This window comes from Canis lupus, chromosome 17, assembly GCF_048164855.1.
Source record: "Canis lupus baileyi chromosome 17, mCanLup2.hap1, whole genome shotgun sequence".
In the NCBI taxonomy this organism is placed as follows: Eukaryota; Metazoa; Chordata; class Mammalia; order Carnivora; family Canidae; genus Canis; species Canis lupus.
Window position 1 is genome coordinate 10,295,386 of NC_132854.1, and position 12,567 is coordinate 10,307,952.

The 12,567-nt window shown below is 38.9% G+C and overlaps 1 protein-coding gene across 5 annotated transcripts in view; it reads left to right on the top strand.

The window, feature by feature from the left end:
* NALCN (sodium leak channel, non-selective) overlaps positions 1-12,567 on the top strand; it is a 320,799-nt gene that overhangs the window by 10,420 nt on the left and 297,812 nt on the right. For all 5 annotated transcript variants that reach the window (XM_072782467.1, XM_072782462.1, XM_072782463.1 and 2 more), the window contains exons 2-3: positions 9,174-9,320; positions 12,294-12,476. In XM_072782467.1, the coding sequence (XP_072638568.1) occupies positions 9,174-9,320; positions 12,294-12,476 (330 nt within the window). The remainder of the gene's footprint in view (positions 1-9,173; positions 9,321-12,293; positions 12,477-12,567) is intronic.

Here is a 12,567-nt window from a genome sequence, read left to right on the forward strand (position 1 = left end):
CAGGGAGCCCAATGTGGGACTTGATCCTAGAACCTGGGATGGTGACCTAAGCCTAAGGCAGACTCTTAATGGGCTGGGCCACCCGGTGTCCCCCTCAGGTGTTTCTAACTCTGACATTCTTTTACTAAAATTTTCTTATACCTATACCGTACCTAGAATAAGTCACAAAATTATAAATGTATATCCTTTCTAAAGTTGGAGTGAATGGCAAGGACTTGTTAAGAGCATTGATTGGATTTTCTGAGTAAAGGCTGGAGAGAGGCTTATTGCCTCAATTTTTACAATACAGTGATTAGGTGACACAAATACAGCCTTGCATCCTCTCCTGTTGCTGGGCCAGTTTAGTTTGGGATGCAGGGTATAACAGCAAAGGGGTGCTGGGTCATCCTAGTCTATCCTGAATTGCTTTCCAAATCCAGTGATCTTTAAAGGTCAAAGAAAATGCAATTGTCACAATTAAAAATGAAACAAAACAGAATTCTTATTCTTAGTGAAGTCATGAGAGTTTTGAAGCATTCGTAGAAAGAACCAGAAAAAAAAGTAATATGCTGTTTTTCTTTGGGATTTGGGGAGCAGAGTCAGTATAAAAAGTGGGGCACCATTTTCTGGTTTTAATCAGTGCGCTGACAAAAGGAACAGAGAAAGAAAGAGCTGGGTTTAGAGGTGGCCTTTTGAAATGTTTCACTTCCTCTGCTTGGTGTCCCAACTTGGGTGGCCCCTGCAGTCCTGCTGAGACTGGACCATGCATATAACACTCTGTTTTTACAGGGCTACATCCTGATTTAGCAAAGGCCAAGTTGTAGATGAGTAAGCACCCAAATGAAAAGTGCATTTGGAGAGAGTCCGAGAGAGCTTGCTGCTGTGACCCCAGCAGTCAACATTTCAATGATGGCTTAGCTCTCCTGCTAAAGTGATGTGCTCTGCTGACTGCTGGATCAGACATAAAACTCAGGCTACTTTGAGAGAGGAGACAACAGAGCCACCTGCTTTTTCTGCAAGCAGAAGCCCTATTAGAGGGAAAGATGTGACTGGCCCATAAAATGCATAAGCAAAGGGGACTGATGACAGGCTTGCTTGAGAGTGGCCTGTGATGACTGACCTTGCAGCTCTAGGGGCAGCCATGCTCAAATTTGGTTTCACTACTCAGACATGGAGGAGGCAAGAATTGGAGAATCTCCATCCTTGATCTCTGGGAAAGATGATTCTAGTCACCAAGCCTTGGAAAAGTCAGACTGAAAGAGAGCTGAAGATCATGGGGGTAAAGATCAGAAAGTGACCTTGGGCAGGGCACTTCCACCATCTCTCTCAGTTTAACCTATTAAATAGGAGTAACAGAACACCTGCCTTACTGGGGCAGGGCAAGAAGTAGGCAAGATAATCCATGCAAAGCTCTTAGCCTCACACATCATAAACTCTCAACAAATGTTTGGTGTAATTTGTGCACACTTCACAATTAATTATTTTCACATTGTATTATTTTAAAGAAGTCACAAATGAATTTTATCACTGTTACAAAACGTTTGAAATTTACAAAAGTTCTTGAAGTTCAGATTGCCTAGATTCAAACTTGTTTCCAACTCATATGGATTTGGCAAGTTTGCCTCAGACTTTGTAATCTGTACAATGGAGATAATACGAAAAACTACTTCAGAGAAACTTTAAGGCCTTGGAATTGTGCCTGGCACAGAGCCAACTTTCCATAAATATTTGATTTCATCTTTCAAGTGGAGAGAACAAAAGAGAATACCAAATGCTTAAGGCTTGATTCTTTTCTAATATTATATACAGTGGTTTATGGACTATGACCCTACCCTAAGAATTGATCACATGCATAAAATTAGGAGCTGCGTCAAGAGTGTGAGAATAGATTTTGTTATTGGAAGTTTCTTGGGATGGAATGTATTGCAACTCCAGATGGTGCAAGAATCCTATCTGCAAACTTCACAAAATGTAGTAATGCTCTCTGAGAACATCCATACAGCAGCCAGCCACCTCTCAGGATGGTCCAATGGATTATTATTAGAAACTTTCAGATTAAACAGCTACTACTTGCTAACTTCTGATTGATAGCTTCCATTTAGTTTGGATTTTCCTTGCTGCAAGAACAACCACTACAAAACAATATCACAACCTTGATTGTGTTCTGAGTTGTGGATTTTGAGTATGGCAGAAGGACTTCATTTAAGAAGTGTATTCTCTGCAGAATGCATTTACTCTTTTGCCCAGGTGTCATTAGTGGGATCTAGTTTCTATTTTCACATTCTTAGCATATTCAGTCAACTAATTCATGAGACTAGGGGTGCCTGGGTGGCTCAGTTGGTTAAGTGTCCAACTGTTGATTTCAGCTCAGGTCATGATTTCAGGGTCATGAAATTGAGCCCTGAATCCCGCTTGTGCTGGGTGTGCAGTCTACTTGAGATTCTCTCACTCCCTCAGCCCCTCCCCTCATTGCACTCAGATGGGTATGTGCTCACTCTCTCTAAACAAAAGAAAAGAAAAAAGAATTTATAAGACTTAAACTCTGGGAAATTAAGAAATCTGCCATCTGTAGGAAATTAAGACAGCTGTCTGTTTCCTATGAGATGTAAGATTATCAAATGAGAGTTGGTAAATGCTTTTTTTCTCTTTTTTTTTTGAAATTTAGAGAAAAGATGATAAAAACATAATAGAACATTTCTAGAAATCACCCTCGAGGAAAAAGACTGGATAATGAATAATGACTTCAGAAACCTGAAAATGACATTTAGATAGATTCAATGAGACTTTTTAAAATTCTTGCCAGGAAAAAAAAAAACCCCACATTTTTATAAACGTGTGACTCGAATGAACCATAAAATGAATCATATAATACAAATGGATTAAGAAAATAGAAATAGAAAAAATAGAAATGTCTGCACTATTTTCACAAAAAATAATTGATGCCAAGAGAGTTTATAATCACTAGGTTGTATGATGAGACTATGTTGAAAAAGTAGTTTTCTTTTTATTACCACTCTTACAGTTAATTTTAAATTTAATAGTTCTGTAAGCCACATTGTCTTGGTTAATATCTATCCCTGACTCACCTCTGTGCCTAAACTCCCTCATCTGTGAAATGGTCCTTGTAAGAATGGAATGACATGATGCACGATGTACTTAGAACAAGGCCTGCTACCTGGCAAACCCTCAGTAAACATTGTTGGAAGGAGTCTGTTTTTACATGGCAGTTGATGGATTTTGAGAGGAAATCTACTGATGACCTCATAATCCTTATCTTCCAAATCATTTCATCACACTACTGTGGGGTTTTTTTTTCCTGTAGATTTCTGTGTGTGTGTGTGTGTGTATGTATGTATGTATATATGTGTGTTTGAGGATTGTTTTCTTCTTTGTAAAGCATTCAGACTGGAAAGTATACATTCAGCTTCATATCAAATTATGTCTGTAATACTTTTCCTGAAACAGTTTTGATTATTAAGATCAAAGGCAATTATTGAGCACCACTAAGCAAGGGATGCTGGGCCGTTGGAGTATGGGTGGGAAAGTGCTACGTATGAGGCTACAGAGGCTATAAGGGGTGAGCTCACAGAGGTGGCCGTGGATTGCTGAGACAGTCCAGAACACTGATCTTTGACCTTTGTTTCCCAAAGCAGAGAACCAAGAACCTAGTTCTGGGCTTGCTGAACTAGGGAGGAGTTTCAGCCATTCAAGATGGAATGAGAGGACACTCAGCTGGCAGAGGAGGTGCAGTGGGGCTCCACTGTGTCCTGGGATCAGAGGAAGGATGAGTGGACAGGGTGGATAAGCATGAGGCAGGGCAGATTTTGGATCACAGGAAAAAAAAAGACCAAAATAGCAGGGTTTGTTCCCTAATTCAAGCATGGCATAAAATGCGTGATGCTATATTCATTTGTTCTGAATGGACCCCTTCTGTTGGGAAGGAAATTTGGCCAGCCAAAATGTAGAGTCTGTATTTACAGAAATAATGGCATTTGGCAGTTCCAGCATCAGGAATAAACATCCCCTTTGTCTTCAAACTGTTATTATGATGTGCTGAAGTACAACGGAATATTTAAATATGCATATGGAAAAAGGCAGAAAACTTGTTCAAATATGGATATCAGTGGTTTGTTGTTTCGGGTTCTGCAGCCATTTAAACAAAACAACAACAAAAAAGAGAAATAGAGATACTTGAAATAAGAAATAAGATTGTAATGCTCAAAAATTTTGATAACATCAAATTCAGTTGTCTTCCAAAATATGTGGTGATACCTTTCTCACCTGCAAATTCAATGTTGATACCTAATCTAGAAAGATGTGTTTTTATCTGTTTACCTGGCAAGGCCTTGCACATATAATGATGTAAATGAACTTAAGAGACAAGAAAGACAAGGAAAGGCAGATGTTTGAAGGTAGTGTTTATTTACAGTTAGGATTTTTTATGCATGCATATTTATTGACAGAGTAAGATGTTCATAAGCTACTCCTAAATGAAGGAAAAAACCAGCTGGTTACAAGACAGTGTTTATGCAGCCATTTTAAAATAAATATATGCATGGAAAAATATATATGGAAAAGAAAATAGTAGAGGTACCGTCCATATGCCATTGGAGAATAAGTGCCCCAGCTAAAGAAGTGTCATGAGGAGAGGGAGTATATTCGATTATTGCTCTGTCTGCAGCACTTTGCCCTGGGGCTACCACAATATATGCACTCAACAGATACTTTGCAAAAACAATTGAGTTCTTAGAAGTGGAATTCCGGATGGCTTTCACTTTGTTCCTCATTTTGTTTTTATGTTTTTTTTTTCATAATTATCCTGCATTGCTTGTGTAATGAAAATAAAATATTTTTTTTCATTTAATTTAAGATGTAGGTATATGAGATCTAGGAAGAGACCAGTAGTCAGCTGTCCTGGCTTGTCACGTGAATCTCATCATGTCTGACAGTGCATATACAGGTGCATGTTGGGAATCAACTGTTAAATAAATACCCCTTGCCCAGGGAGGTAGTGTAGAACTAGCAGTAAGTAGTGAAAAAATAAGAATACCATTAGATGGGATTTGAAGGATGAGTATGCATTGGCGAGAGGTTCTCTTTAATTAATCAGCTGTTCTGCCTTTAATTAAACATGTTGTTGCCTGTGTCAAGAGCACAGGGCTTTGGAATTCTAGGAGAAAAGAGACCAAGTATGTTTTGTTACTGCTAAATTCATATCAACTAACACAATAGTTGGATCAATTTTTTTTGAATGAATGCATGTTATGCAAGCATGGATGAATGAGAAACTTCTGCTATCAACGAAGGCTCCTCTTCCAAAGACCTGACAATAAAGCTTGGGGTGAGGAGCCCAAAGGATAGTATTGAACATTTTGTTTTCTTAATTTCCTTTTAAAAACTCTGCATGAGTTAAGCTAGGGGATATAAAGAACTGATGTGGGATTGGTAGCAGACCACGAAGAGGACACAGCTGGAATAAAGGATCGGAAGTTACCGAGAAATTGTGTAAGGGGGTGATGGGACGCTTAGCTAGTTCAAGTGGAGCGTGTAGGTTTGAGTATGACTGGAAATCCAAGTAAAACTGGGTAGGGCAGAGTGTCTTTACAACACAAAGTCACAAAGGCAGGCAGTCTGTGAGTTCCAAATGCCTTTGCTATTCCTGGTGTGTACCCAGCATATGTCACAATGCCTAATACCGAAGTAGATATGCCGTCTCTTCTGTGTGAATGAATGAATGATAAACGAAGGGATAGGCTGAAGTTTTCTGTGTTATAGGAGAGATCAGATCAATGTTCTGGGAAGTTGATTTCTGATAAAAAGGACAGGACATATTAGAAAGCTTGATGTTGGTGGCAATCCAGACCCGAAGTCCATGGCTGAGCAAGGATTCTAGTAATGGGGGCTTAGGCAGAAGGCCATGTTCATGAGGACACAGAATCTATGTAGTCCTTCTGCACATGTGAGCATCTGCACTCAAGGACCCGAAGAGCTCAGGGCAGTAGGATCTGAGAATTGAGAGGAAAGGGTGAAGGAGAATGCCGGACTGATAACCACCTGTCCTGTTGAGTTTCAAATGGTGATGGTGCTGGTACGGCCTGTATCTGAGGGTGAAGCAGCAGTGTAGATGGACAAGTCAGGAGCCAGACGCCAACAGATGGTGATGGAAACTGTAGGAACAGATGCTCATTTAAGGGATTAAGTACAGAGGACAGACCCAAGGGACAACAGGTAAAGGACATACTGTAAACCATCATTTAGAAGATAGAAGATTCAAAAGAGTTTAATGCAAACCCAAGAGGGTTACAAGGAGAAGAAATGACCCTAAGTGTTGCAAGCACTTCACAATTAAAGAAAACTGAGTATATTAATTGCAGTTGGTCAAGTGAGAACTGGAATGTCCTAAGGAAAGTGTATGCTGATAGAAGTAAAACGTTGCTATCACAGAGTATAAAACTGGATTGTAACCATATAAAAGGGAGCAGTGAACCAAAATATCTTTTCTCTTGGCGTTGCCATTAGCTGTTTCCAAGTAAAAGATTTATCAATGAATATACTATAACTGTGTAGCCTTCTCCCATTATTGAGCCATTTAAATAGCAACTACTTTAAATAAGGGTGGAAAAACTACTGGAAGCCTTGCTTTTTAAATTTAGTGTACTGCCTTATGAAGCGCACTTCTGTAAACAGAAAAAAAATATATTGGGTTATAAATACATCATAGTGATAAGGCTACGATACACAGAAGCAATTTCCTATCAAAATAGTCAGCTTTCCTAGGATACTTAAATATCCCTGCTAGTCTTTATCAGGGGAATAATAGGTTTGCTGTACTCAGTTTTATTGATTCAACATGAATGAATGTGTAAAATCATATTTCTGTGTAGAAAGGAAAATTTTTATAATCAACTGCCTCAAATTAATTTTGAGTTCTTCATATGTAATTTGAATTTACTTTACTACTTGGGTGCTTAACATAATGTTTAATATTATTGAATCAGCCAAGATTTCAGTGATTCAGGAGCAAGTTGTTGAGTTTTAGTGTATGTGTGTATTAACTAGGTTCCATGGAAGTTTGAACACATAGTTTTCTTGGGCACTGTTTAATTTGGTGGCATTTTCACAGTAGGTAAAATTAGGGTCAAAGTGTATGACAATATTATTCATCATGTGTGATTTTGGTGGGTCAAAATAGCTAGCATAGGGATTTAATAAAAAATAATTCTGGATGTCTACTTCTTTAGATAAACAAAACCATAATCAAAAATCGGCTTTGCTTCAATTGGGATGTTTATAATAAAAGGGGCATGGGATTCATATATGAAGGTATAACATTCATATATCAAAAATTTTTCAGACTATAACTTATGGCCAGATCATAAGAGCAATAAATGGCCATTGATGAGTCTCTTCACTGGCACAGCGAAAAAGGTATTATGGTTGGTGGCTAGGTCTATAAAATGTCCTTGTATCATCTTTGAACAACTTTGTACAACCAGTCTTTATTTCCTTTGTATTGTATCATTTTTGAAGGATTTCTAAAAGATTCTGTATCCCATTTTCATATACATAGGAGACTGTCATTCAAGAAGCATCCCAAATTGAGGCCACCAGATGTTTCCCTCCATAGTAAATCAGAGAATAAGCATAATTTGAATATTCTGCATATATTTACATATCGATGTCAAGAGTCCCTAACTCCAATTATGTAAAATAAAATTAATTAGTGCAGCCTACTGCAAAGCCCATATTCAAATCCAATATTCTGGGTAAGATAGTGTAGAAACACCTACCACATCTTAAAGCCAATTAGCTTGATTTCTTCTGGGAATCAGAGGGCTGGGCAGACACACCTACCTAGGTACCTCAAGGAGAGCCTGGACATAGAAGGAGGCACCCAAACACAGAGAATCAAAGTCCAAGCTGATTTGTTCTGAGCTGCTGGGGCTTGTTCTCTTTCCCGGTGAAAATTGCACCTGCATAAATTTACAGATACTACAAACACATTCTAGTTCTTGCATTCCTTTGAGAACTGAATGGTCCTCATTGTCCTTTGGTTAGAGTTCGGTGTCTAGCCCCAAGTAGCCTCAGGTAGGAGAGCCAGTGCACCTTCATGGTGGCAAAACTACTGTGTTTTCCTGACTTGGCATTTCCACAGCAGTGAGCTGCCCGGACCTCTTCCTTCTCTTTATCTGCCTTGTGAAATTCTGATCAGTCCTCAGAATCCGTTTGGTCCCTGGCAAAAGCTTAGACTTTGTAGTCAGATGTAGATTCTTTTATGATTCAAGTTTGCTGGAGTAGCCTTGGTTGAGTTCTTAACCACCCTGAGGCTGGAATTTCTCAGCTGGCAGGAAAAGACAAGATGTTTTCCTGTCTATTGTCAGTGGTAAAGATTTACGTAAAATACCATTGCTAAGTGTCCCAGATATAGTATATACCCAAAAAACTGTAGCCTTGCTCCTTTCCTTTGAGACTAATCCAGGTGTTAGTCAACTAAATCTGTCTGTGGACTCAGGGTAACCAGAGCCACCTGCCTTTGTGTCTCTTCTCCATTATATCACAAGCAGGCATCTTATCTCTCTGGTGAGATTTAGATTTACTTCAAGGTAACTGGAAGAACTGGAGCAACCCCAGCATTTATAAAAGAAAAAAAAAAAAAGAAAAAAAAACATTTAGAACAGGTTCTGCCCCATATCCTCTACGTCAAGGACAAAATTGGCAATTCTGTTTGAAACTATCATTGGAAATAGACATTTGTGAGTGTCACATTGAATTAACCCTGGGGGAAATTCTGAGGGAAGATCCTAGTATTTCAAGTGGATCGGTAACCTGGCACAGACCGCCTCTAAGTAGAGACGGCTCTAGGACTCAAAAAATGTTCTACTAATATATATATTCAAAAAGGCAAAGCTATTCTACCCCAGTTAGACTAGACTAGTGCTCTCTACACGGGCAGGCAAACTGTTTAGGCAGTGCACAGGATGATCCATTGGGTTGAGAGGAAAAAAAGCTCAACTTGGATTGATATTTTTATCTTACCCTTTTATAATTTCTTCTTGCATGCGTTTATTATATTCTGTGTAGTAGAACATGTGTATAATTAATGAATGCATATGGATACACGGGGGACTCCGTTTTTGAAGTGCTCAGGGTAAAGATGGTTTAGGTGACTAACAGAACTGCCTTTCTTCCTCCAGACTGCAGTTTTGTACTTGCTCACCAAAGCTAACTTCAGCATGCTCAAAAGGAAGCAGAGCTCCAGGGTGGAGGCCCAGCCAGTTACTGACTTTGGTCCCGACGAATCTCTGTCCGACAACGCTGACATACTCTGGATTAATAAGCCAGTAAGTTTCTTTTTTGAAGAGTGGAGAAGCACATGCTGATATAAAGGAAATTTAATACATATAATTCAAAAATCACATCCCTTTGGCTTTGAAATGACTGTTTGAGGTGCAGTAGAATATGGATGAGTCTCAGAGTCTGGAAGTGGAGAATAATTCAGATGAAATAAAGAGGTACCACCGGGAGTTATTCACATAGGAAGGTCTGCTAGGTGGTCTGCTCCCTCCTTCCCCCCACTGCACATGCTGTTCTCAGAGTCATGCCATGCAGTGATAATGCCACTTCGCAGACTGATCCAAAGCTGGAGTCCCAGATGAGTAATCTGTTCTATCATGTTTCCTTTACTTAGAGATCTGAGCATGCACAAATGTGTGAGGCGATAATCAAATGTTTGGAATGAAAGGTCACCTCCTGAGTCACAAGGTTTGAGTAAAAGTAAAAGTTAATGAGATAGTGGATAGTGTCTCTGAAGAATTCTGGCACCTTCTCTGCCTGATGAAGCTAATGAGAACTTGAGGCGAACATCTAGGACAGTATCACTGAACAGAGAGCGTAGCAGCCAGAAGGTGGGATGGCATGTCCACAGGTCTTGGAAGCTCAGCCCTACCACAGCGGATGGGCTCCACTTCAGGACCGAACACACAGCAGAGGCTGAAGTAAGGAAATGAACTGCTACCCTCACACTCATGGTCTTTCCCTTGACCAGGATAAAGATCACCTGCCCATGTTCCTGGCCCTTTGCGGTCTTCTCCATCCATTCTGCCTTTCAGACTATGTGTCCAGCATGCTCACATTTCTTCCTGCATTCCCGTTTCTGTTCACATTGCCCTTCTGTACAGTCATTGAAACATCTCTCTTACCTACATTGCAAATTAAAATGTGTTAGCAGTACAATGAGGACTTTTTATAATCTGGCTCTAAACGCCAGCAGAGCAACTGTGCTTTCCTGGATCTGCACACTGGCCACTTGAGCCTCATCAGCGTCTTCCCGTTCCTCCAAGACATCCAGCCAGTTCACGTTGCTTCCCTGCCCAGAGCCCTTCCCCAGCCTCTGATGAGTCAAGTCCTCCTGACCCATTAAGGGCTGGCTCAAATGTCAGCCCACTCCTGTCAGCCTCTGAATGGTTCCTCATTTAACCCTCTCCACAACATGCAGAATGAACCTCTTCTCTTTCCACTTTTCCTATTTTTACATTTGTATGTAAGTAAAAATCTGTTACATATAAATATAAATGTATATTATGCATATCAGACTGCTAAGTAGTGATGAGTCAGAAGCATATTTAACATATTTGTGGCCCCAGAGCCCTACATAATTTCTTACCCATAGTAGGTCTGTCATTCATGTTTAGAAAATGGATCAAGATGGAAAATAAAGCATTCACTAACTTTTTCTGAGTGCCCACCAAATATAAGGCTTTCTGAGAACCTCCAAGAGGTACCATTATAGATATAGCCATGGAAGCAGTAACTAAAATGATTAATGTTTAATTAGGATTCTTTCTTTAAATTCAAAATAGATTTGTTGTGGAAGAGCCCATCTTTTGAAGCTCTTTTGTGTAATTAGATCCTTTGTGTTGGAGATCCAGATCAAGCTAAATTTGCACTTTATTGAAGGTCTTCCAAATTGCATGAAAAGTGCATCAACCCTTAAAATGAAGTGAGTCATCAGTGACTTACATGGTATAGAATTAATGACATTATGTCTTCATGCAAATATTATAACTGTCAGATTAATATTATAACCCACTCACTAGCCTACAAGTGTCTGAATCTCCTCAAAGTTCTTGACAGTCTTCAATTTTTCATCATGAATGCTTCTAGCTTGCACAGCTGAGAAGACATATACCATGAAACTGTGACATCTCTTTCAGGGGGAGTATAATGTTAGAGGATTAATACGACTGCAGATATATCCAGCATAATCAATAAATAACACATTTAAATTATGTTTAAGAAAAAAATAAATTATGTTTAAGAATTGTGTTCTAATTAACTAGTAATATAAATTTTGTGGGGGTAGCATGCAGATGCCATTTACTAATTTTTTAGCTTAGGTGTTAGTTTTTATAATAAAATATTCTACATGAGGGATCGTATTTCCTGCACATACACACGTATATGCACACACACAAACACATGCCTATACATGTTTATCTTTATGTTGAAGTTAAGGAAAATCTTCAGACAACATGTGCACTCTTAGAACTGCACAAACACTTTTTGGGATTTTAGAAAAGCTATCAGGGCTAAATTTCTACAAAATGTTCTCTAAAATGTGGAAGAAAGTCCATTTATTATCTTTTGAGAATGTGGAATGTGGTCAGATTTTTGAAGTATGTTGTTTTATTTGAGAATGCTACATATAACATACAAATGGAAAGAAAGCCTGACACATGGGAAGTGCTATATATCAAGTCATTCTTAAAAACATGGGCAATCCACGAGGATAGGCCACTGTGCTAGCTACCAGGGAAGTTATGGTAAGTATAAGTTTCCAATTCTAGGTGCACCCAATATATAAAAAGTATAAAAGTAATAAATAGCACATAACATTTCTATATAAGTAAGGTACTGACTCTCCTGTTTTAATGGGATCAGAATCTCCTTATGTTGTGGTCCGATGCCTTGGAGAGATCAGAGGCATTGCAGTAGCCTGCCTAAGTTCACAACAAGGCCCTGGCTCTCAATAACTCCAGGAGCACAGAAAAGTCTTAAGAGACTTTTAACCTTCCCATTTTAGTGTGTTCATGTGGAAATTAGGCTGCTTTCAGTATTAAATGATGTAAAATATGTGAAAATATTTAGCATGTTGTATGCACTTAACAGACATAAGTTTCCTACTTTCCCTTCTCCATGCCGGTGAGATATTTTAATTTCAATATCACATTTTCCAAATAGAGTGGTTTATAACACAAGTTTAAGATCTCATTTTATTGTGTCAAAGGATAACTTTGGACCATTTTTTTTTTCAGTGGGTTCACTCTTTGCTGCGCATCTGTGCCATCATCAGCGTCATTTCTGTCTGTATGAACACACCCATGACATTCGAACACTACCCCCCTCTTCAGTATGTGACTTTTACTCTGGATACTTTACTGATGTTTCTCTACACAGCAGAGATGATAGCAAAAATGCACATCCGGGGTATTGTCAAGGTGAGTGTCCTGTAAACAAAATGCACTAAAAATCTAAATTAGTTTAATAATATTTTCATATTAATTTCAACAAAACAAAACATCTCTTTAT